The 27,224-nt window shown below is 38.5% G+C and overlaps 2 protein-coding genes across 5 annotated transcripts in view; one reads left to right on the plus strand and one right to left on the minus strand.

Moving 5' to 3' along the window:
* The first annotated feature begins 491 nt into the window (after positions 1 to 491).
* On the plus strand, positions 492 to 26,471 carry nipa2 (NIPA magnesium transporter 2). Of its 2 annotated transcripts, none has more exons than XM_062038842.1 (6): positions 492 to 632; positions 5,176 to 5,427; positions 11,459 to 11,515; positions 11,722 to 11,812; positions 11,881 to 12,041; positions 25,181 to 26,471. In XM_062038842.1, the coding sequence occupies exons 2-6, from the start codon at positions 5,289 to 5,291 to the stop codon at positions 25,780 to 25,782; spliced, it is 1,050 nt and encodes a 349-aa protein (XP_061894826.1). In that variant the 5' UTR covers positions 492 to 632; positions 5,176 to 5,288; the 3' UTR covers positions 25,783 to 26,471. The 2 variants fall into 2 exon arrangements, with proteins under 2 accessions (XP_061894826.1, XP_061894825.1); XM_062038841.1 differs by lacking the exon at positions 492 to 632 and adding an exon at positions 4,994 to 5,113.
* cyfip1 (cytoplasmic FMR1 interacting protein 1) overlaps positions 25,892 to 27,224 on the minus strand; it is an 85,946-nt gene continuing 84,613 nt past the window's right edge. For all 3 annotated transcript variants that reach the window (XM_062038840.1, XM_062038839.1, XM_062038838.1), the window contains exon 31: positions 25,892 to 26,165. In XM_062038840.1, coding sequence (XP_061894824.1) covers positions 26,001 to 26,165 — 165 coding nt within the window. In that variant the 3' untranslated portion in view covers positions 25,892 to 26,000. The remainder of the gene's footprint in view (positions 26,166 to 27,224) is intronic.

The raw sequence follows: 27,224 nt of genomic DNA on the forward strand, positions 1-27,224 counted from the left end.
TGACATGCTTTCAAGTAAAACCTTTGAAAACGGTCCTGGATGACATTCCAACAATAAAATGGCATTTGGGCTCTTTTATTGAGCAATTTTTAATTATGCAAACAAGTAATCACCTGTGATTAATCATGATTAATCCAAATTCCAAAATATGATTAAAAAAATCACAAACAGGATCATTGTTGGGTTAAACTTTGATTGATTGATTGAATATTTTATTAGTACATATTCCGTACAATTGACCACTAAATGGTAACACCCCAATAAGTTTTTCAACTTGTTTAAGTCCACGTTAATCAATTCAATCAACAACGTGGTTGTTAGTTTATTAAAATTACTAATTAAAAGGCATAATTGCATTACAAACTATTCTATCAGTGGTCTGTGGTAATAAAAGGAAAATCAAATAGATTATATGTGATAGTTTCCCACAAAATACGGTCGTTTTAAGATTCTGGTACGATTATTTGTCACTTCGCATCTGGCAACCCCGGTCAGCCTGAAGCAGCGTGACGCGCATGCGCAGTCAGTTGCCGTGTCGACGCGTGTGTTGCCGGTTGCGCTCCAGAATGTTGAGGTGTGAAAGTCTCCCGCATGTCAGCTGTGTTGTCAAGCAAGAACGCGTCTTCGGAGAGGTACTTTTTTTATATCCTTCAATCACGAATAAAGTGACATTTTTTAACCGCAAACCACTCGGCTAGCGAGGGCGTGCTAGCTTCGCAAGCTAACAACTCTTGCTAGCCGCTAACATGTGCCTTTTACTCGCCTTTCCGTGCGAGCCCGGCGTCTAAACATACATTTGTGTCGACGCCGCGGGGGTTTCACGTCGTCAAAGTGGAAATTGACGCGAAGTTTGCGGGGTTTAAGGTGCGGGCTAGCTTGTTGCTAACGAAGCTCACCTGGCTGGAGGTGACCTCGGCGTCACTTCCGGCTTCCGCCCGGAGCCGGTGTTGTGCCACAATGTGAGTGCCTGCCAAAAAGTGGTTTCCTGTCGCGGGAGCGCGCACCGCTCGCTGAACCTGCATTGCTTGTCTTGGTCTGTCCACAGTGGATTACTAGGTAGAAGACAAACTCTTTATCTTGGTGCTTGTTGTTTTTATGTTAATTATCATAAACAGCCCCGCCCAACTTGTTAGTTTTTATGTTATTCAATTAAGGTGTTATTAATCATAAACAGACTCGCCCACATTGTTAGTTTTTGTTACTAAGGTGTTAATAAACATAAACAGCCCTGCCCACCTTGTTAGTTTTTATGTTATTCAATTAAGGTGTTATTAATCACAAACAGCCCCGCCCACCTTGTTAGTTTCTATGTTATTAAGGTGTTAATAATCATAAACAGCCCCGCCCACCGTGTTAGTTTTTGTTACTAAGGTGTTAATAAACATAAACAGCCCCATCCACTTTGTAGTTTTTATGTTATTAAGGTGTTATTAATCATAAACAGCCCCGCCCACCTTGTTAGTTTTTGTTATTAAGGAGTTAATAAACATAAACAGCCCGGCCCACTTTGTAGTTTTTATGTTATTAAGGTGTTATTAATCATAAACAGCCCCGCCCACCTTGTTAGTTTTTGTTAAGGTGTTATTAATCATAAACAGTCCAGCCCACCTTGTTAGTTTTTGTTACTAAGGTGTTAATAAACATAAACAGCCCCGCCCACCTTAATCGTTTTTGTTATTTTTATGTTATTCAATTAAGGTGTTATTCATCATAAACAGCCCCGCCCACCTTGTTAGTTTTTATGTTATTAAGGTGTTATTAATCATAAACAACCTCGCCCACCTTGTTAGCTTTTGTTACTAAGGTGTTAATAAACATAAACAGCACCGCCCACCTTGTTAGTTTTTGTTATTAAGGTGTTTAATAATCATAACAGCCCCGCCCACCTTGTTAGTTTTTATGTTTTTATGTTATTCAATTAAGGTGTTATTAATCATAAACAGACTCGCCCACATTGTTAGTTTTTGTTACTAAGGTGTTAATAAACATAAACAGCCCTGCCCACCTTGTTAGTTTTTATATATTTTTTAATGTTATTCAATTAATGTGTTATTAATCATAAACAGCCCCGCCCACCTTGTTAGTTTTTGTTAAGGTGTTATTAATCATAAACAGTCCAGCCCACCTTGTTAGTTTTTGTTACTAAGGTGTTAATAAACATAAACAGCCCTGCACACCTTAATTGTTTTTGTTATTTTTATGTTATTCAATTAAGGTGTTATTCATCATAAACAGCCCCGCCCACCTTGTTAGTTTTTATGTTATTAAGGTGTTATTAATCATAAACAACCTCGCCCACCTTGTTAGCTTTTCTTACTAAGGTGTTAATAAACATAAACAGCCCCGCCCACTTTGTTAGTTTTTGTTATTAAGGTGTTTAATAATCATAACAGCCCCGCCCACCTTGTTAGTTTTTATGTTATTAAGGTGTTACTAATCATAAACAACCTCGCCCACCTTGTTAGCTTTTCTTACTAAGGTGTTAATAAACATAAACAGCCCCGCCCACCTTGTTAGTTTTTGTTATTAAGGTGTTTCATAATCATAACAGCCCCGCCCACCTTGTTAGTTTTTATGTTATTCAATTAAGGTGTTATTAATCATAAACAGACTTGCCCACATTGTTAGTTTTTGTTACTAAGGTGTTAATAAACATAAACAGCCCCGCCCACCTTGTTAGTTTTTATGTTTTTTTAATGTTATTCAATTAAGGTGTTATTAATCATAAACAGCCTCGCCCACCTTTTTAGTTTTTATGTTATTAAGGTGTTATTAATCATAAACAGCCCCGCCCACCTTGTTAGTTTTTGTTACTAAGGTGTTAATAATCATAAACAGCCCCGCCCACCTTGTTAATTTTTATGTTATTAAAGGCCTACTGAAATGAATTTTTTTTATTTAAACGGGGATAGCAGATCTTTTCTATGTGTCATACTTGATCATTTCGCGATATTGCCATATTTTTGCTGAAAGGATTTAGTATAGAACAACGACGATAAAGATTGCAACTTTTGGTATCTGATAAAAAAAAGGCTTGCCCCTACCGGAAGTAGCGTGACGTAGTCAGTTGAACATATACGCAAAGTTCCCTATTGTTTACAATGATGGCCGCATGAAGTGAGAGAGATTCGGACCGAGAAAGCGACAATTTCCCCATTAATTTGAGCGAGGATGAAAGATTTGTGGATGAGTAAAGTGCAAGTGAAGGACTAGTGGGGAGTTGAAGCTATTCAGATAGGGAAGATGCTGTGAGAGCCGGGGGTGACCTGATATTCAGCTGGGAATGACTACAACAGTAAATAAACACAAGACATATATATACTCTATTAGCCACAACACAACCAGGCTTATATTTAATATGCCACAAATTAATCCTGCATAAAAACACCTGCGTGTTTGTTATGCTAGCTCCTAGCTCCTAGCTCCATAGAACACGCCAATACAATTCAAACACCTGATCAACACACACAATCACTCAGCCCAAAAGACCGTTCACCTAACCCAAGGTTCATAAAGCTCATATATTTTTAAAAAGTTACGTAGGTGACGCGCACGTACGGTCAAGCTATCAAATGTTTAGCAGCCAAGGCTGCATACTCACGGTACCTGATATTCAGCTGGGAATGACTACAACAGTAAATAAACACAAGACATATATTTACTCTATTAGCCACAACACAACCAGGCTTATATTTAATATGCCACAAATTAATCCTGCATAAAAACACCTGCGTGTTTGTTATGCTAGCTCCTAGCTCCTATGCTAGCTCCTAGCTCCATAGAACACGCCAATACAATTCAAACACCTGATCAACACACACAATCACTCAGCCCAAAAGACCGTTCACCTAACCCAAGGTTCATAAAGCTTATATATTTAAAAAAAGTTACGTACATACGCAAAAAAAAGTTGCGCACATACGGTCAAGCGATCAAATGTTTAGAAGCCAAAGCTGCATACTCACAGTAGCACGTCTGCGTCTTTGTCATCCAAATCAAAGTAATCCTGGTAAGAGTCTGTGTTGTCCCAGTTCTCTACAGGCGTCTGTGTATCGAAGTCAAAAGTCCTCCTGGTTAGAGTCTCTGTTATCCGAGTTCTTCCATCTTGACTGCATCTTTCGGGAATGTAAACAAAGAAGCACCGGCTGTGTACTGTTGTGGCTGACTACGTTCGAAAAATACGTCCATTTCGCACCGACAACTTTCTTCTTTGCTTGCTCAGCTTCCTTCTCCATAATGCAATGAACATGATTGCAACAGATTCACGAACACAGATGTCCAGAATACTGTGGAATTATGAAATGAAAACAGAGCTTTTTCGTAATGGCTTCAATGTGGAAGGCATACCCGTGTTCCCCGGTCTACATCACGCGCATACGTCATCCTCAGAGGCGTTTCGAACCGGAAGTTTAGCGGCAAATTTAAAATGTCACTTTATAAGTTAACCCGGCCGTATTGGCATGTGTTGCAATGTTAAGATTTCATCATTGATATATAAACTATCAGACTGCGTGGTCGGTAGTAGTGGGTTTCAGTAGGCCTTTAAGGTGTTATTAATCATAAACAGCCCCACCCACCTTGTTAGTTTTTGTTATTAATGTGTTAATAAATATAAACAGCCCCGCCCACCTTGTTAGTTTTTGTTATTTTGATGTTATTCAATTAAGGTATTATTAATCATAAACAGACTCGCCCACCTTGTTAGTTTTTGTTATTAAGGTGTTTAATAATCGTAACAGACCCGCCCACTTTGTTAGTTTTGATGTAATTATATATTTTTTATCTATTAACTAGTTTTGTTAGTAACTATTCGTTTTTATATTGTTAACTATGTTTGTCTTATACCTGGTAATGCACTGTGGACAGACCAAGACAAGAAATGCAGGTTTAGCGAGTGCTGCGCGCTCCCGCGACAGGAATTCACTTTTTGGCAGGAATTCACATTTTTGCACAACACTGGAATTACAAGCCGGTTTTTGACGTATGACGCAACACCTTGAAGGCAGGTGTAGTTTCGATGCAAGCTGCCGCTTTAACAACATGAACGTGTCCGCCATGGAGTGCAGCTTTACTGAGGGGGGGTCTTACAATCACCCCAATGTGACGTCATTGGGTGCGTTTCTGTGCAGGAATGAAGACAATCTACGTGTTTACCTGGCATTGTTTTGCTCTCAGGTGTGTGGCTCAGCTTGAGCTGCGCGTCGGCTTCCTCCGAGCGGCGGCTTCTCACCTGCCTGGCGGCCGATGTGAGCGAGCGGCGCGGGGACAACAGCACATCCGGCCTGGTCATGGCGCAGGACCGGGGCAAGTACGACTTCTACGTGGGCCTGGCCCTGGCCGTCAGCTCCAGCCTCTTCATCGGCGGCAGCTTCATCCTCAAGAAGAAAGGTCTGCTCAGGCTGGCCAGGAAGGGATCCATGCGGGCAGGTGAGGAACGTCTCGGCGCACCTTGCTCGGACCAGCGCGTCTCCCGAGCTCGGGAGAACCAGTCGTGTCACTTTTGTAAACATTCCAGCGCTTCTTGCCGTCTCTGCAGCGTGTACAACAATAGCAAATGGCCGCTTATTTCACAATAAAGTACTTTTCGTGCATTAGAAGTACACGCCACAATACTGCGTTCAATTCAAACAACGTTATTAATCCCTCAAGGGCAGGCTTGGGCGATTATTTTGACTCGGGGGGCTTAGAGAGGGGGGTTTAGAGAACAAAATGTGTCTGGGGGCCGGTATATATGATTTTTTGGAACGCTAATACAAAACCTCACAATAATGTCTGATTGAATGCTAAAAACGTTATGACAGACCGCCTCCTTAAAAAACGGAATGGAATTTTACGTTTTTTTACTAAATGACACACCCAGAATGTACATGAAAATAAAGAATGTGGGATTTACAATATTAACTATGACCGATAAAACACTAAATATTGACAACATAGGAACGTCACGCCCCCTTTCGATCGACACATTTTACAATCAAGCGAAAAGCAACAAAAATGCAATAAACACAGCGAAATATGAACGCGACGGGTAAAAAAAACAACTACCATCTGATATATCACTAAGCTTTAGAATTTTGTTGTAAAAATCTCCTTCCGCATTTGAGACTGGCCGCTCTGGAAACACTCTGTGGAAACGCTCCCCACCCACACTGCTTGGTGCCTCATCTGAGCTGCTGTGACTTAGATGACCATAGTAACTAATTAGATGACCATAGTAACTAATTAGATTACCATAGTAACTAGTATATCATGCAAAAGCGCAGATTCCAACCATTGAAATACTTTGTATAGTTCAAGACTTACGGCCATTTGGAAACATCACTGCACATCATAATGGCAGCTACACTTTCCATCTTAAAGATTTAAAATAATTATTTGGGAATGTCCGGCGGGCCAGATTGAAAAGCTCAATGGGCCGCATGTGGCCCCCGGGCCTTAATTTGCCCAGGTCTGCTCAAGGGGCAATTAAATTTGAGCAGCAGGTTGTCGTGGTTCACAAAGCCCAAATGGCTCACAATAAATAAAAAGTCAATATACACTACCGTTCAAAAGTTTGGGGTCACCCAAACAATTTTGTGGAATAGCCTTCATTTCTAAGAACAAGAATAGACTGTCGAGTTTCAGATGAAAGTTCTCTTTTTCTGGCCATTTTGAGCATTTAATTGACCCCACAAATGTGATGCTCCAGAAACTCAATCTGCTCAAAGGAAGGTCAGTTTTGTAGCTTCTGTAACGAGCTAAACTGTTTTCAGATGTGTGAACATGATTGCACAAGGGTTTTCTAATCATCAATTAGCCTTCTGAGCCAATGAGCAAACACATTGTACCATTAGAACACTGGAGTGATAGTTGCTGGAAATGGGCCTCTATACACCTATGTAGATATTGCACCAAAAACCAGACATTTGCAGCTAGAATAGTCATTTACCACATTGTGTATTTCTTTAAAGTTAAGACTAGTTTAAAGTTATCTTCATTGAAAAGTACAGTGCTTTTCCTTCAAAAATAAGGACATTTCAATGTGACCCCAAACTTTTGAACGGTAGTGTATACAGTACATAAACAATACAACACTGAAAAATGTAAGAGTTTAAGAGCCTGAGTGCAGAGGGGACGAATGATTTGGAAAAGTGATTTGTTTTACTCAATGGAAGTGCATAACGTGGCCCTGAAGGCAACGGAGAGAAGTCCCCCACAAGGAGGCTGAAATGCAGAAGAAGTTTAAAGGCCTACTGAAATGAATTTTTTTTATTTAAACGGGGATAGCAGATCTATTCTATGTGTCATACTTGATCATTTCGCGATATTGCCATATTTTTGCTGAAAGGATTTAGTATAGAACAACGACGATAAAGATTGCAACTTTTGGTATCTGATAAAAAAAAGGCTTGCACCTACCGGAAGTAGCGTGACGTAGTCAGTTGAACATATACGCAAAGTTCCCTATTGTTTACAATGATGGCCGCATGAAGTGAGAGAGATTCGGACCGAGAAAGCGACAATTTCCCCATTAATTTGAGCGAGGATGAAAGATTTGTGGATGAGTAAAGTGCAAGTGAAGGACTAGTGGGGAGTTGAAGCTATTCAGATAGGGAAGATGCTGTGAGAGCCGGGGGTGACCTGATATTCAGCTGGGAATGACTACAACAGTAAATAAACACAAGACATATATATACTCTATTAGCCACAACACAACCAGGCTTATATTTAATATGCCACAAATTAATCCTGCATAAAAACACCTGCGTGTTTGTTATGCTAGCTCCTAGCTCCTCTGCTAGCTCCTAGCTCCATAGAACACGCCAATACAATTCAAACACCTGATCAACACACACAATCACTCAGCCCAAAAGACCGTTTACCTAACCCAAGGTTCATAAAGCTTATATATTTTTAAAAAGTTACGTACGTGACGCGCACATACGGTCAAGTTATCGAATGTTTAGCAGCCAAGGCTGCATACTCACGGTACCTGATATTCAGCTGGGAATGACTACAACAGTAAATAAACACAAGACATATATATACTCTATTAGCCACAACACAACCAGGCTTATATTTAATATGCCACAAATTAATCCTGCATAATAACACCTGCGTGTTTGTTATGCTAGCTCCTAGCTCCTCTGCTAGCTCCTAGCTCCATAGAACACGCCAATACAATTCAAACACCCGATCAACACACACAATCACTCAGCCCAAAAGACCGTTCACCTAACCCAAGGTTCATAAAGCTTATATATTTTTAAAAAGTTACGTACGTGACGCGCACTTACGGTACGGTACGTGTTATGCTAGCTCCTAGCTCCTCTGCTAGCTCCTAGCTCCATAGAACACGCCAATACAATTCAAACACATGATCAACACACACAATCACTCAGCCCAAAAGACCGTTCACCTAACCCAAGGTTCATAAAGCTTATATATTTTAAAAAAGTTACGTACATACGCAAAAAAAAGCCAAAGCTGCATACTCACAGTAGCACGTCTGCGTCTTTGTCATCCAAATCAAAGTAATCCTGGTAAGAGTCTGTGTTGTCCCAGTTCTCTACAGGCGTCTGTGTATCCAAATCAAAAGTCCTCCTGGTTAGAGTCTCTGTTATCCGAGTTCTTCCATCTTGACTGCATCTTTCGGGAATGTAAACAAAGAAGCGCCGGCTGTGTACTGTTGTGGCTGACTACGTTCGAAAAATACGTCCATTTCGCACCGACAACTTTCTTCTTTGCTTGCTTGGCTTCCTTCTCCATAATGCAATGAACATGATTGAAACAGATTCACGAACACAGATGTCCAGAATACTGTGGAATTATGAAATGAAAACAGAGCGTTTTCGTATCGGCTTCAATGTGGAAGGCATACCCGTGTTCGTCGGGCTACGTCACGCGCATACGTCATCCTCAGAGGCGTTTCGAACCGGAAGTTTAGCGGCAAATTTAAAATGTCACTTTATAAGTTAACCCGGCCGTATTGGCATGTGTTATAATGTTAAGATTTCATCATTGATATATAAACTATCAGACTGCGTGGTCGGTAGTAGTGGGTTTCAGTAGGCCTTTAAGTCTCTTAGTTTTACTCCAGTAATCTCAGAGCAAGACTTAACAATACTAGTCAGGCTGTTTCAGTCTTTAACTGAAAGTGAAACCAACAAATAAAAGAAAAACACATAAGACTCTCAATACATGTTTGATAAAAACAACAGAGTATAACAGGCCTGACGGAGAAATCGTTTAATTTCCTGAGAAGATGAACCCTCTGTTGTGCTTCACTATCAAATCTGTGCTCACATCAAACTTGAGTTAATCTTCAAAAAAGGTCCCCAAATATTTATATGATGAAACAATGTCAACTTTTTTTGTTATGTATGATGCACTCCGTAGAAACGTCCTTCTTACGTCTAAAATCAATAATTCATTATTTGGTTTTAGATACATTTAAATGCAAAAAGTAACAGTCACACCAGGAGATGAAATCCGTTAGGGCGCTCTTATGTTTTTCAGTGTTTCCCATAAACTGCCAAGATACCTGTGGCGGTGGGGGCGTGGCTATGGGCGTGGTCACCATGACATCTTCGAGTAATTTGCATAATTTACTACAATGATATGATTTTCTCTAAAAAGGCTCAAAAAATGTATACTTACTAATTAATAATAACAGTTTTGTTTTAAACATCCATCCATCCATCCATCCATCCATTTTACAATATAATTACAACACTTTGTGTACATATTTATATACAGATTTGAACAATAAGTTATCCACTGAAATATATTTATTAATCGTGGTTCTTACAAAAAATATATCTTATAAAATATAAAAGCTAAAATGTCTCTTAAAGCTCTGCCCCTTTAATTAGTGCATACTAAATAATTTAACTTTAGCCTACTACTACAACCATATTATTTACCAGAGGCAGAGGTGTGCTGCCACAGTCAGTAACAAATAAACAGAAAACAGTAGTGGTCAAATACAAATAAGGCAACAAGAGAAGTATCCTACACTTCTCTTTTGTAAAGTAAATCTGAACAGCCTATATGGGCCTCTACATCAACTATATGATTTGCCTGAGAAGCTGGACAGGACAAAAAATTGTTTTATTTTATTTTTTTTAATGGCGGACGTAATTCTTTCGTGGCGGGCCGCCACAAATAAATGAATATGTGGGAAACACTGCTTTTGATAGTGAAGCATAGAGGAAGCAGTGCCGTGTCATCACATAGCTGTCTTCCTGCATGCATCAGTAAACATAATAAAGAGTAAGGGTGAAAGGACGCATCCTTGGGGTGAACCTGTGGAGATGCTGACAGAGTCAGAGAGACAGAGACTCTTTGCTTCTCTGCCAGTTAAAAAGTGTAAAATCCATAGCACAAGCTGGTGAGACACAAGCCTCTCTATTAAGAGATGTGGCTGCATTGAATTCAATGCGGAAGAGAAAGCAACAAAGAGCCTGGCATGGTCTTCTCTAAGTGTTTGTAGAGGTGGTTGAGTATAAAAAGCTTTGCATCATCTACACCTTCTCTGCTTGATAGGCACATTGTAGTGGATCATGTCCCTCTGTAGAAGACATGACCAGGCCTTTAACTATTCTCTCTAAGATTTTACTGATTAATGACGTTAATGCAACTGGTCTAAAATCACTAAGTTGTTGTGTATGAATAAATATGTTGTGCATGAATAAATATGTTGTGCATGAATAAATATGTTTTGTATGAATAAATATGTTGTGCATGAATAAATATGTTTTGTATGAATAAATATGTTGTGCATGAATAAAAATGTTGTGAATGAATAAATATGTTGTGCATGAATAAATATGTTGTGAATGAATAAATATGTTGTGTATGAATACAATTTTTTTTGTGAATGAATAAATATGTTGTGCATGAATAAATATGTTGTGTATGAATAAATATGTTGTGCATGAATAAATATGTTGTGTATGAATAAATATGTTGTGAATGAATAAATATGTTGTGCATGAAAAAATATGTTGTCAATGAATAAATATGTTGTGCATGATAAAATATGTTGTGAATGATAAAATATGTTGTGAATGAATAAATATGTTGTGCATGATAAAATATGTTGTGAATTAATAAATATGTTGTGCATGAAAAAATATGTTGTGAATGAATAAATATGTTGTGCATGAATAATATGTTGTGCATGAAAAAACATGTGAATGAATAAATATGTTGTGCATGAAAAAATATGTTGTGAATGAATAAATATGTTGTGCATGAATAATATGTTGTGCATGAAAAAACATGTGAATGAATAAATATGTTGTGCATGAAAAAATATGTTGTGAATGAATAAATATGTTGTGCATGAATAATATGTTGTGCATGAAAAAACATGTGAATGAATAAAAATGTTGTGCATGAATACATATGTTGTGCATGAAAAAACATGTTGTGCATGAATACATATGTTGTAATAAAAGTAGTGATGTTTCAGGTCAAGGTGGTCATGCATACTTGAAGGAGTGTCTATGGTGGGCAGGACTACTCTCAAGTAAGTAGTTGTCCTACAACATAATTATAATTATAATGATGATTACTATCATAGTTATTGATGAGTGTGAGTAAGTAGTTGTCCTACAACATAATAATTATAATGATGATTACTATCATAGTTATTGATGAGTGTGAGTAAGTAGTTGTCCTACAACATAATAATTATAATGATTACTATCATAGTTATTGATGAGTGTGTTTCAGTGGGCGCAGGTGAGCTGGCCAACTTTGCGGCGTATGCCTTCGCCCCCGCCACCCTGGTCACACCTCTGGGAGCGCTCAGCGTGTTGGTCAGGTAATTGAACGCCTCTCCACAATGGCCGCCCAGCCAGTAATGTGCTGACTCGCCACCTTTGTTTTCAGCGCCATCTTGTCCTCGTACTTCCTGAGCGAGCGCTTGAACCTTCACGGCAAACTGGGCTGCCTGCTCAGCATCCTGGGGTCCACCACCATGGTCATCCACGCACCTCAGGAGGAGGAGATCAGCAGCCTGGAACACATGGCCCGGAAACTGGTCGACCCGGGTACGTACTAAACCATCTTGTTAGTTTTTATGTTCATCGTAACCAGCCCCGCCTACTTTGTTACTTTTTATGTTCATCATAACCAGCCCCGCCTACTTTGTTACTTTTTATGTTCATCATAACCAGCCCCGCCTACCTTGTTAATTTTTATGTTCATCATAACCAGCCCCGCCTACCTTGTAACTTTTTATGTTCATCATAACCAGCCCCGCCTACTTTGTTACTTTTTATGTTCATCATAACCAGCCCCGCCTACCTTGTTACTTTTTATGTTCATCATAACCAGCCCCGCCTACCTTGTTACTTTTTATGTTCATCATAACCAGCCCCGCCTACTTTGTTAGTTTTTATGTTCATCGTAACCAGCCCCGCCTACTGTGTTACTTTTTATGTTCATCATAACCAGCCCCGCCTACTTTGTTACTTTTTATGTTCATCATAACCAGCCCCGCCTACCTTGTTACTTTTTATGTTCATCATAACCAGCCCCGCCTACCTTGTTACTTTTTATGTTCATCATAACCAGCCCCGCCTACTTTGTTACTTTTTATGTTCATCATAACCAGCCCCGCCTACCTTGTTACTTTTTATGTTCATCATAACCAGCCCCGCCTACCTTGTTACTTTTTATGTTCATCATAACCAGCCCCGCCTACTTTGTTACTTTTTATGTTCATCATAACCAGCCCCGCCTACCTTGTTACTTTTTATGTTCATCATAACCAGCCCCGCCTACCTTGTTACTTTTTATGTTAAACATAACCAGCCCCGCCCACCTTGTTAGTTTTTATGTTATTAAGGTGTTATTAATCATAACAAGCCCCGCCTACCTTGTTAGTTTTTATGTTATTAAGGTGTTATTAATCATAACCAGCCCCGCCTACCTTGTTAGTTTTTATGTTATTAAGGTGTTATTAATCATAACCAGCCCCGCCCACCTTGTTAGTTTTTGTTATTAATCATAACCAGCCCCGCCCACTTTCTTAGTTTTTATGTTATTAATCATAATCAGCTCCGCCCACATTGTTAGTTTTTGTTATTAAGGTGTTATTAATCAACCAGCCCCACCCACCTTGTTAGTTTTTTATGTTATTAAGGTGTTATTAATCAACCAGCCCCGCCCATCTTGTTAGTTTTTTATGATATTAAGGTTATTATTAATTATAAATAGCCCCGCCCATCTTGTTAGTTTTTATGTTAATCATAACCAGTCCCGCCCACCTTGGTAGTTTTTTATGTTATTAAGGTGTTATTAATCATAACCAGCCCCGCCCATCTTGTTAGTTTTTATGTTATTAAGGTGTTATTAATCAACCAGCCCCGCCCATCTTGTTAGTTTTTTATGTTATTAAGGTTATTATTAATTATAAATAGCCCCGCCCATCTTGTTAGTTTTTATGTTAATCATAACCAGCCCCGCCCACCTTGGTAGTTTTTTATGTTATTAAGGTTATTATTAATTATAAACAGCCCCGCCCACCTTGTTAGTTTTTATGTTATTAAGGTGTTAATAATCATAACCAGCCCCGCCTACCTTGTTAGTTTTTATGTTATTAAGGTGTTAATAATCATAACCAGCCCCGCCCACCTTGTTAGTTTTTATGTTACATATTTTTTTAATCTTATTAACTAGTTATGTTATTAACTATTAGTTTTATGTTGTTAACTATGCTAGTCTTTATTGTAACTATTTTAGTGTTTATGTGAACATAAAAACTATCATAGTTAATAACTGGTAGTTTTTATGTTATTTACCATCATAGATTCATGGTAACTATTATAGTTTTTGTTATTAACTCATAGATTCATGTTTACTATTAAAGTTTTTATGTTAACGATTGTAGTTTTTGTTAATTGTTAGTTTTTATGTTATTAACTATTGTAGTTTTTATGTTAACAATTGTAGTTTTTTTGTTATTAACTATCATAGATTTATGTTTACTATTATAGTTTTTATGTTAACTATTATACTTTTTATGTAATTAACTATCATAGATTTATGTTAACTATCATAGATTTAACTATTATAGTTTTTATGCTATTAACTATTATAGTTTTTTTATGAACTATTATAGTTTTAATGTATGAACTAGTTTAGGTGGTTATTAAAATATCAGCACAAACAAAAGTGTGGGGATGTTTAGACAAGGTGGTTATGAATAATAACAGGTTAATAACAGAGTTTCTGCGGGTCATTAAATGGATTTAGCAAAAAAATGAAGGTTTTAAAAAGCATGACATTTGATGTCCAAAGGCATTAAAAAGATGAATGTGGTGAAATGACACATGATCTTAGGAACTACAAGTCAGCCATGAAAGGCAGGCAGCAGTTAACTATGTTACTTTTCACCACTACAAACACATTCTCAGATCAATGTCATGTCATTCACTAGATAATAACTTTATATATTCCAGTGTTTCTCAACCCTTTTTTGAGCCAAGGCACATTTTTTTCATTGAAAAAATGCGGAGGCACACCACCAGCAGACATCAATATAAAACGAAACTCAGTTGACAGTAAAAAGTCATTGTCGCAGTTGTTGGATATGACTTTAAAGCATAACCAAGCATGCATCACTATAGCTCTTGTCTCAAAGTAGGTGTACTGTCATGCCATGACTTATTTGGACTTTTTTTTGCTGTTTTCCTGTGTGTAGTGTTTTAGTTCTTGTCTTGCGCTCCTATTTTGGTGGCTTTTCCTGTTTTGTTGGTATTTTCCTGTAGCAGTTTACTCAGCGGCCTAGTGGTTAGAGTGTCCGCCCTGAGATGGGTAGGTCGTGAGTTCAAACCCCGGCCGAGTCATACCAAAGACTATAAAAATGGGAGCCATTACCTCCCTGCTTGGCACTCAGCATCAAGGTTTGGAATTGGGGGTTAAATCACCAAAAATGATTCCCGGGCGCGGCACCGCCGCTGCCCACTGCTCCCCTCACCTCCCAGGGGGTGAACAAGGGGATGGGTCAAATGCAGAGGACACATTTTACCACACCTAGTGTGTGTGTGACAATCATTGGTACTTTAACACCTGCTTTGTTTTAGCAATCAAGACTACTTACCGTATTTTTCGGATTATAAGTAGGAGTTTTTTTCATAGTTTGGCCGGGGGTGCGACTTATACTCAGGAGCGACTTATGTGTGAAATGATTAACACATTACCGTAAAATATCAAATAATATTATTTATGTCATTCACGTAAGAGACTAGGCGTATATCAGCAATCGTCACACACACGTCAACCAATAACAATTTGGCGGGGGCGGCTCAGGGCAGAGGTGCATTGTGGGAAAAAAGATGCTACCTGCTACTACTTCCGTACCTATGAAAATGGATCATTTCAACATTGGCGGTAACTTATAAAAAGTGAGAAGGGCTGAACAAAAATGGCAGGGAAAAGGAAATTATATACTGCAGGTTACAAGCTGGAAGTAGTGAAATACGCAGCAGGAAACGGCAATCGAGCAGCAGAAAGAAAGTTTGGAGTATGCAAGAAACTTGTAAGACTGGAGAAAAATTTCCCCCAAAAATGCGACTTATACTCTAGTGCGATTTATATGTTTTTTTTCTTCTTTATTATGCATTTTTGGCCGGCGCGACTTATACTCCGTAGCGACCTATAATCCGCAAAAATATGGTAAGTTGTTTTTATCCTTCTTTGTGGGGACATTGTTGATTGTCATGTCATGTACGAATGACATGACAGACATCTCTGCTCCACACGCTGTAAGTCTTTGCTGTCGTCCAGCATTCTGTTTTTGTTTACTTTGCAGCCAGTTCAGTTTTTGTTTCGTTCTGCATAGCCTTCCCTAAGCTTCAATTACTTTTCTTAGGGGCACTCACCTTTTGTTTATTTTTGGTTTAAGCATTAGACACCTTTTTACCTGCACACTGCCTCCCGCTGTTGCCTGCATATTGTGATCACTACATCATCTACAAAGCAATTAGCTACCTGCTGCCACCTACTGATATGGAAGAGTATTACACGGCTACTCTGCCGAGCTCGAGACAGCACCGACACTCAACAACGGCACATCATTTGCAAATTATAATTACTGGTTTGCAAAAAATTTTTTTAACCCATTTAAGTGAAATCACATAATCTCTCCAACCACAGTGGTTGAAAAACACTGATATAAACTATTCAACATTGTTATAGTCCAAAGCTGACAAGTGTGTACACAGACAATTGACTATCAGCAGTAAACAATACTACACGTACTCTGAATAACTGTAGCAAATGATAGGACAAGTTAGGGTGGCTGGTTATGAATAATAACAGGTTCATTACAGGGTTTTTGCGAAAATTAAGGTTTTAAAACATAAAATTTGGTGTCTAGAGATATTAAAATGCTGATGTGGTGAAATGACACATGCTGTTAGAGGCAGTTAACTGTCCACTTCTTTGGCAGACCAACAAAACAACTTCTAACAGCACAACTGGCAGCTGCTGCTACCACCAGAAAAAAAATAAATAGGTGTCATTTCTCAGATGAAACAATCTTGGGAGCCAATTCTAATTGACTAGATAACAGTTAATACGTTTTTGGACAATATATAATAATTATCTGTGAGTAAAGTATTAACTCATAATAATTATCTGCAGTAAAAAGTACTAACTCATAATAATTATCTGCAGTAAAAAAGTATTAACTCATAATAATTATCTGCAGTAAAAAAGTATTAACTCATAATAATTATCTGCAGTAAAAAAGTATGAACTCATAATAATTATCTGCAGTAAAAAGTATTAACTCATAATAATTATCTGCAGTAAAAAAGTATTAACTCATAATAATTATCTGCAGTAAAAAGTATTAACTCATAATAATTATCTGCAGTAAAAAGTATTAACTCATAATAATTATCTGCAGTAAAAAAGTATTAACTAATAACAATTATCTGCAGTAAAAAAGTATTAACTCATAATAATTATCTGCAGTAAAAAGTATTAACTCATAACAATTATCTGCAGTAAAAAGTATTAACTCATAATAATTATCTGCAGTAAAAAGTATTAACTAATAACAATTATCTGCAGTAAAAAGTATTAACTCAATTATCTGCAGTAAAAAGTATTAACTCAATAATTATCTGCAGTAAAAAAGTATTAACTCATAATAATTATCTGCAGTAAAAAGTATTAACTCATAATAATTATCTGCAGTAAAAGGTATTAACTAATAACAATTATCTGCAGTAAAAAGTATTAACTCATAATAATTATCTGCAGTAAAAAGTATTAACTCATAACAATTATCTGCAGTAAGAAGTATTAACTCATAATAATTATCTGCAGTAAAAAGTATTAACTCATTTTCCGGACTATAGAGCGCAGCGGTATATAAGCCACGCCCACTACATTTTGGAAGGAATTACATATTTTCCATATATTAGCTACACCGTGGCAGATATATACATTGTAACATGAGTTATTTACATACCTTAACTGTTTCAAAGCAGTGTCTGTAACAGGGCAGTAAAACGGATGATCATACAAAGCAGAAGTCATGGTCATGGACCCACTAGCTGCGCAAGCTAGCTCCAATCAGCTAAACAGACTCAATAACTCCACGGTGACGTTTTGCTGAATTTACTGAAGAACTTGTGAAACTGAAACAATACAAAAAGAAGTTAGTAATAATACTAACAGACATTCGTAAACATGTTAGCATATTAGCTAATGCTAGCTTCATAGCATGTACAAAGATGCATGAAAACACTCCTACACACATCACACACGGGACGCTTTAGTAAGTAAGAACTGTTTTATTTATATTGTAAAACTTACTAACGTTGCTTGGAGTCACGAATGAAGAATCCATTCGAGTAGAAACGCTATGGACGGCTAGAAGACTGAACTGCAATTCCACTTTTGGTTAAAAGGACTAAATTGAAGGACACTGCAGCGCCTGCAGTGGGCAAACTCGTCCAAAAGATGGCGGCATAGCACAAACACCTTTTCAGTGTCTTTGCTCATTGTTTTTTCTTTAACTACCGTATTTTCCGCACCATAAGGCGCCCCGTGTTATTAGCCGCACGTTTAATGAACGGAATATTTCAAAACTTTGTTTACCTATTAGCCGCCCCGTGCCATTAGCCGCACCTACGCTACGCTAAAGGGAATGTCAACAAAACAGTCAGATAGGTCAGTCAAACTTTAATAATATATTACAAACCAGCGTTCTAACAACTCTGTTCACTCCCAAAATGTAATGTGCAAATGTGCAATCACAAAAATAGTAACACTCAAAATAGTGCAGAGCAATAGCAACATCAATAACTCAACGTTGCTCATACGTTAGTGTCACACAACACACAAAATAAACATTTAAAGCTCACTTTCTGAAGTTATTACTCATCTACAAATCCCTCGAATTATTCTTCTTCGGTGTGCTTCACTTGTTTTTTGACACCATCTGTGATGTGGACGCGCATGCAGTCGTAGATCAACAGGAACGGCGCTGCGTGAAAAAAGTCACCCGGTGTCTTCGCGTAAACGTCTATCAACCACTCGCTCATCTTTTCTTCATCCATCCATCCCTTCGAGTTAGCTTTTATGATGACGCCGGCTGGAAAGTTCTCTTTTGGCAAGGTCTTCCTTTTGAATATCACCATGGGTGGAAGTTTCTGGCCGTTAGCATGGCAAGCTACAACCACAGTAGGACGACTTCTCATTCCCTGTGGTGCGAATATTCACCGTACGTGTTCCCGTTGTATCCACAGTGCGGTTCACAGGAATATCAAAAGTCAGTGGAACCTTGTACGCGTGTCTCTTAGTAGGAGACATTTTGTTGTCTTTACAGAAAAACAAATGAAATTAAATATCCGCGAGCTTCTTCTTCTACGGGGGCGGGTGCTCACCTTGGCGGTTGCTTACAGTAGAAGAAGAAGCGCTTCCTCTTCTATGGGGGCGGTTGCTTACTGTAGAAGAAGAAGCACTTCCTCTTTTACGGGGAAAAAAGATGGCGGCTGTTTACCGTAGTTGCGAGACCTAAACTTTATGAAAATAAATATGAATATTAATCCATATATAAGGCGCACCGGGTTATTAGCCGCACTGTCTGCTTTTGAGAAAAATTGTGGTTTTTAGGTGCGGCTTATGGTGCGGAAAATACGGTATTCCGATAGCACATACCGTATTTTTCGGAGTATAAGTCGCACTGGACAAAAATGCATAATAAAGAAGGAAAAAAACATATAAATTGCATTTTTTGGGGAAATGTATTTGATAAAAGCCAACACCAAGAATAGACATTTGAAAGGCAATTTAAAATAAATTAAAGCTGCTAGCAGCGTTGGTCAGGCCTGCATATTTGGCAGGTGCTAGTTGCTGAAGCATGTCAATCTATGAAATGTAGGTCTAAATGAGACCTACATAGAGGTTTTGTTTCATGTCTCTCTAAGACGTTCCTACCGGAAGTTACAAGCAGTTTTATCTGTGTTTTCCTTGGAGGAGCAGTTTTGTCTGTGTTTTATTCCTAGGGGGCGCTAGAGCGCAATTTTGAGTTTTGGGGTTCGGTTTTTTTATTAGATCGCAATTTCCGCCAGTCCTGATGTGTGTAAAAAGTTTGGTGAGTTTTGAAGTATTTTAAGGGGGTCAAATTACAGCTCAAAGAGGCAAAAATGAGTGTTTTTATGAAACTTTTGTTTTGAAGGGGTGATTGCCAACTTCCTGTTGATTTTTGCTGAAGGATGTCAGTGTATGAAATCTAGCTGTAAGTCAGACCTACATAGAGGTTTTTGTTTCATGTCTCTACGACATTCGTACTGGGAGTTACAGGCAGTTTTCTTCCTAGGGGGCGGTAGAGCGCAGTTTTGGGGTTTGGTTTTTTGACTAAAGCGTTTTGTTCGCGTTTTTTTATGTGTGTGTCAAATTTGGTGAGTTTTGAAGCATGTTAAGGGGGTCAAAGTAGTGCGCAAAGCTGCGGAAAAAAATAAAAATAAAAATAATAATAAACCTTACAATAACAATAGGTTCCTTTCGTCCCATTGTCAAAGGACTCCCAAAGGGAGTCCTTTGACAATGGGTCGTGCGGACCCTAATAAAGAATAGTGAACAACAGGCTGAATAAGTGTACGTTATATGAGGCATAAATAACCAACTGGTATGTTAACGTAACATATTATGGTAAGAGTCATTCAAATAACTATAACATATAGAACATGCTATACGTTTACCAAACTATCTGTCACTCCTAATCTCTAAATCCCATGAAATCTTCTTCCTCTGTGTCGCTTCTAAACAATATTATTTGATATTTTACGGTAATGTGTTAATAATTTCACGTATAAATTGCAAAACTATGAAAAAAACTGCAAATTATAATCCGACAAATACGGTACACATATGCATGATAACACTTCTACACATTGCATGGTTAAGTAAGTAAGAATTATTTTAGTTATGTTTGGAGGGATGGAGAGTAGAAACGCTATGGATGGCTAGAAGACGGAGCCGCAATTGCACTTCCAGTTCAAAGCATCAAACATAAGGGCACAAACAATAACACCTTTTCAGTGTTTAGTTTTTTTACTGTTTACATTATGCTAGTCAGCAAAGTAAAATCCATAAATTAGCTGCACTGTTTTATAAGCTGCAGGGTTCAAAGTGTAGGGAATGTACCGCATTTTCCCGAGTATAAGTCGCACCGGCCGAAAATGCATAATAAAGAAAGAAAAAAACATATAAGTCGCACTAGAGCAGACCTGCGCAAATTAAGCTTTTCAATGTGGCCCGCCAGACATTCCCAAATAATTTGTGTAGATGTTTAAGATGGAAAGTGTAGCTGCCATTATGATGTGCAGTCATGTTTTTAAATGACCATAAGTCTTCAACTATACTAAGTCTTTGACTGGTTGGAATCTGTGCTTCTGCATGATATTTGAGTGATTAGTGTTGTCCTGATAGCAATGTTATTTTGATACTTTTCTAAATAAAGGGGACCAGAAAAAATAGCATTATTGGCTTAATTTGAACAAAAAAATCTTAGGGTGTGGCAGACCGGTACTTTTCAGAGGCGGTATGGTACCGAATATCATTCATTAGTATCGCGGTACTATACTAATACCCGTATACCGTACAACCCTACTAGTTACTGTGGTAATGTACGTCACAGCAGGTACCAAGCAGTGTGGGTGGAGAGTGTTTCCACAGAGGCCAGCCTGAAATTATTTTCACAAAGTTGTAAAGCTTAGTGATGTATCAGATTGTAGGTGTTTTTTGTTTTTTTACCCTTTGCGTTCATATTTCACTGTGTTTGTTGCATTTGGCTTGATTGTAAAATATGTGGATTGAGGGGTGGTGTGATGTTCATATGTTGTCAATATTTAGTGTTTTATCCTTCATACAAAAATTTAAAATTCCATTCCATTTTTAAGGCAGTCTGTTATAACATTTTTAGCATTCAATCAGACTTTATTGTGAGGTTTTGTGTTAGTGTTCCTAAAAATAGATATACCGGCCCCCAGACACATTTTGTTCTCTAAATTTGTCCCCCCGAGTCAAAATAATTGCCCAGGCCTGCACTAGAGTATAAGTCGCATTTTTGGGGGAAATTTTTCTCCAGTCCCTTAGAAGTTTCTCGCTTACTCCAAACTTTCTTTCTGCTGCTCGATTGCCGTTTCCTGCTGCATATTTCACTACTTCCAGCTTGTAACTTGCAGTATGTCATGTCCTTTTCGTTCAGCTCTTCTCACTTTTTATAAGTTACCGCCAATGTTGATGTGATCCATTTTCATAGGTAAGGAAGTAGTAGCAGGTAGCATCTTTTTTTTTTTTTTTACAATGCACTTCTCCCATATTGTTGGTTGACGTGTGTGTGTGTGAGGATTGCTGATATACGCCTAGTCTCTTACGTGAATGAGATAAATAATAGGGATGTCCGATAATAGCTTTTTGCCGATATCCGATATTGTCCAACTCTTAATTACCGATACCGATATATACAGTCGTGGAATTAACACATTATAGTGCCTAATTTGGACAACCAGGTATGGTGAAGATAAGGTCCTTTTTTTTTTTAAATTAATAAAATAAGAAATAAATTAAACATTTTCTTGAATAAAAAAGAAAGTAAAACAATATAAAAACAGTTACATAGAAACTAGTAATGAATGAAAATGAGTAAAATTAACTGTTAAAGGTTAGTACTATTAGTGGAGCAGCAGCACGCACAATCGTGTGTGCTTACGGACTGTATTCCTTGCAGACTGTATTGATATATGTGACCTGTGCTGGCAAAATGAGTCACAATGAGGACATTTTAAAAACGGAGTTATTGTTATTTACACATTCTCCATCTAAAGACCTTCAAAATGATATATGGCTTGTTGGAATCGTACAGAAAATGACCGAGTTACATCCGATTGAAGTCGACCAAGTTTGAGGGTCCGTTTTGAGAAAAACCAGCTTAAAGTTGACTGTTCCAGAACAGAATGTTCCAAAACAAAACTCCATAGCAACCATACCTTAAAAGTCCTTGTAGCAACACCAAAATTGGTACAATTAAAGTCAAATCCCATGTCTAAAGGAAAAATATATATTCAACTCTATTGAAAACGGTTATGTACAAAAATGTCAACACTGTTATGTCGCAGTTTTTTTGTTCACTGGTCAGTTTGTCAGCTGTCCGTAATATTCCTGACCAGCAGCACTAAGAAGATTCGCCGACTGCAGTGAATTTAGCGCACTTGCAAGCGCCTGTGTACCCTCTCCACCTTCTAAATCCATTACGGAATGTAAAACAGTCTAACTTATCCACGAAAATCACCTTTTTTCACCAAATATTCCACTCGAATTACTGTGTGTTGTTTTTCATCAGGGCGCTGCCATGATACCACAATGCACCGCGCGGGGTGATTCAACCAATGAGGGTACGCCTCACAGCGACCGCTTAGCAACAAGCCGGATTTGTTTACGTCGGGACAGGTTTAAAAACTCGAATTCTATTGGTTCAGAATGGCGTCATCGGGAATTCCATGCTCATTTTTAGAAAGTAGGTCAACTTGGCATCACAATGATACCAAATATGGCTAGGGGGATTCCCCCTTATTGCCGCCAGTGAGCGTTGAAAACACTGGATTTTCTCAAGGAATTTTAACACAAAGGACTAATTTCTGAAGACATACCTCGTACAAAACCTTCAAATAAAGGTGATTTAAGATGTTTTCTTGCTATTTCGATGATTGGGATCGCTAGATTGTGGCTTTATGGACTCATTTTTGTGAAAATCTCAATTTCAACCAAGATACATTTTTTTCCACTTATTTGCCTGTAGCTCAAAATTAGCCCGTGCGTATTCCGACTCATTTTGCCAGCACGCGTCACATATGTGACCCTTCCTACATATAATGTAGGAAGCAGAATATTAATAACAGAAAGAAACAACCCTTTTGTGTAATTGGGGGAGGGAGGTTTTTAGGGTCCGCTAGTACCCTGTACAAAGGACTCCCACAGGGAGTCCTTTGTACAGGGACAAAGGACCCTATTGAATTTGTAAGGTTTTATTATTATTATTAGGGTCCTTTCGTCCCATTGCAAAAGGACTCCCAAAGGGAGTCCTTTTGCAATGGGACGAAAGGACCCTATTGAAATTGTAAGGTTTTATTATTATTATTATTATTATTCTTTCTTTCTTATTCCGCAGCTTTGCGCACTACTTTGTCCCCCTTAACATGCTTCAAAACTCACCAAATTTTTTACACACATCCAAAAAGTGTGCCAGCACACTTTAATAAAAAAAACCTAACCCCAAAAATCAAAATTAAGCTCTAGCGCCCCCTAGGAAAAAAAAAAAAACTGCCTGTAACTCCCACTAGGAAGGTCGTAGAGACATGAAACAAAAACCTGTATGTAGGTCTGCTTTAGACCTACAACTCATAATGACACATTCTCGGGCGAAAACCAACAGGAAGTTAGCAATTTCCCATTTTAGACAAAAGTACTAAAAACACTGCTTTTTATGTCTTTGACCTCTAATTTGACCCCCTTAAAATACTTCAAAACTCACCAAACTTCTCACACACATCGGGACTGGTGGAAATTGCGATCTAAAAAAAAAACCGAACCTCAAAACTCTAAATTGTGCTCTACATAATTTTTGAAAAAAACAGAAAAAACTGCTCCTCAGAGGAAAACTCAGACAAAACTGCTTGTAACTTCCGGTAGGAACGTCTTAGAGACATGAAACAAATACCTCTATGTAGGTCTCGTCTAGACCTACATTTCATAGATTGACATCTTTCAGCAAAAATCAACAGGAAGTTTGTTATTTCTCCTTCAAAACTAAATTTTTGTTAGAACCGGTCACCAAACATCAAAAATTATCTCCTCTGAGCGCATTTGTTGTTTCGGCTTCAAACTGCTACAGGAGAGAGATTGAACCCTTCTGATTAAAATTTGACGAAAGAGTTTTAATTCGTGCTACCGTTTAGATTTTACGAGCCTTCAAAGACCCGCAGCACTAAAGTTGCTCCGGTGCCAAAAATGACAACGAAAATGCGATTATTCCTTCTTTGTCCTCAAAATTCTACACACAATAGCCTATAATGACAATGTGCACTCAGACACAACTTCCTCTAACTCCCAGTACCAATATCGTAGAGACACGAAACAAAAACCTCTATGTAGGTCTGACTCAGGACTACCACTGGACAAAAGTATTGGGACACCTAGGACTAGCACCTGCCAAAATGCGGACCCGACCAACGCTGCTTGCAGCTTTAATTGTAAGTGTATCTTGTGTTTTTTATGTTGATTTAATTAGAAGAAGAAAAAAAACGATACCGATAATTTCCGATATTACATTTTAAAGCACTGCGATGAGGTGGCGACTTGTCCAGGGTGTACCCCGCCTTCCGCCCGAATGCAGCTGAGATAGGCACAAGCGGTAGAAAATGGATGGACATTTTAAAGCATTTATCGGCCGATATTATGGGACATCTCTACTGAATAATATTATGTGATATTTTATGTGTTAATCATTTCTCGCATAAGTCGCACCCCCGGCCAAACGATGAAAAAAATACGGTAATATTAAAAACATGTGCTGTTACCTGCAGAAACGCTGAGTAACCAAAGTTGGGAGCAGGTGTGTGGAGGGGAGGAGTTGACACAGGTGCAAAAATGTCCGCCTCCCCCGCAGGCTTTTTCGTCTTCGCCACGCTGGTGGTGGTGGTGGCGCTGGTCCTGATCTTCGTGGTGGGTCCTCGCCACGGGCAGACCAACATCCTGGTCTACATCACCATCTGCTCGGTGATCGGCGCGCTGTCGGTGTCGTGCGTGAAGGGCCTGGGCATCGCCATCAAGGAGGCGGTGGCGGGCGCCAACGTGGCCAAGACGCCGCTGGCGTGGATCCTGCTGCTGGGCCTGGTGGCGTGCGTGGGCACGCAGATCAACTACCTGAACAAGGCGCTGGACATCTTCAACACCTCGCTGGTCACGCCCATCTACTACGTCTTCTTCACCACCTCCGTGCTCACCTGCTCCGCCGTGCTCTTCAAGGAGTGGCGCCACATGGGCGCCGACGACATCATCGGCACGCTGAGCGGCTTCCTGACCATCGTGGTGGGCATCTTCCTGCTGCACGCCTTCAAGGACGTCAGCGTCAGCCTGGCCGCGCTGGCCGCCTCCGTGCGCAAGGACCAGCGCGCCAACGGAACATACGAGCTGCTGCGCGCCGACACGGAGGAGCGTGACGATGTGGTGTCGCGGCGGAACGGGGCGGCGGCGTCGTCGTCATCCTAGGAGCCTAAAAAAAAGACAATCTGCGGGACCAAAAGATATTTTTCATTTGCCTTAACGTCTTCATGCACTGACTGCCTTTCTACAAAGATCCTTTCTACGCCACGAGCACTCATGATGTGTTACATATTTATTGGAATAAAAGCTTTCCGCATGCATGTTGCTCACTAACTGTCCATAAGGCACACGTGTGTGAGTAGAAAAAGTGGAACCATGACATCTTAGCTACTGGCCAGTGACTGGTGGATGGGCGGCTGGAAGCAGCGCACGTGTTCCACCGGCACGTTCTCCCCGTCACCAGACTTCAGGTACTTGTTCAGGATGGAGAAGATCTCGTTGTTCAGCACCTGGAACTTGCGGATGCGATCCACCATCTTCTTCAGGGGCTGGGGGAGCAAGCGGACACACGTCAACACTACCTAGTGGACAAGTGGGTGTACTGCAGATATTTATTGATCATCGCAATACTTTTCTTGACATTAAGTTAAAAAAAACACTTTTTTAACAAATATTTAATCCTTTTGAAATTATTTTTTAATAAGTGTCACATATTTTTAATTGTTTCAATTCACGTCAGACAAATGTAACAATAAATTATTTTTTTGAACATTAACACAATTTGTGATTTAATTAAGAAAGTTAGCTCATTATTTGGACAACATGAATGAACTTGAAATGTAATAAATTCATATTCAGTTGCAGCTTCTGCTTCTTTTGTAAAAATATTGATCAATTATACTTTAAATCTATACAATATCAGAGTATTTTGGTTCATTATAACACTTCATATTTGTTAATGTGTGCAATGTTGAATTTAAAGCTTTAGGACATTTATTTGAGCTTTAAACTCACTTTTATTTTTGATTAAATTGAGGGGTTTTTTTCAAATTATTTGGACAACCAATTTACTTAAAATGCAATATTTTATAAATACAATATCAATATTTAGGTCACATCACTGCACTTTTTTTGCTTCCATTTTTATTTTTGATTTAATTTACGGTTTTTTGCAAATTATTTGGACAACAAAAATGTATTTAAAATGCAATATTTTATAAATACAATATCAATATTTTGGTCACATCACTGCACTTTTTTTGCTCCCATTTTTATTTTTGATTAAATTGAGGGTTTTTTTGCAAATTATTTGGACAACAAATTTATTTAAAATGCAATATTTTATAAATACAATATCAATATTTTGGTCACATCACTGCACTTTTTTTGCTCCCATTTTTATTTTTGATTAAATTTAGGTTTTTTTTGCAAATTATTTGGACAACAAAAATGTATTTGTTAAAACTAGTCGATTATACTTTAAATCAATAGAACACTTCATATTTGTTAATGTGTGCAATGTTCAATTTAAAGCTTAAGGACATTTATTTGAGCTTCAAACACATTTAAAAAAAAAAAGTGATTAATGTAATTTTTTTGCAAATTAT

The sequence above is a fragment of the Entelurus aequoreus genome, linkage group LG27 (assembly GCF_033978785.1).
Source record: "Entelurus aequoreus isolate RoL-2023_Sb linkage group LG27, RoL_Eaeq_v1.1, whole genome shotgun sequence".
Lineage (NCBI taxonomy): Eukaryota > Metazoa > Chordata > Actinopteri > Syngnathiformes > Syngnathidae > Entelurus > Entelurus aequoreus.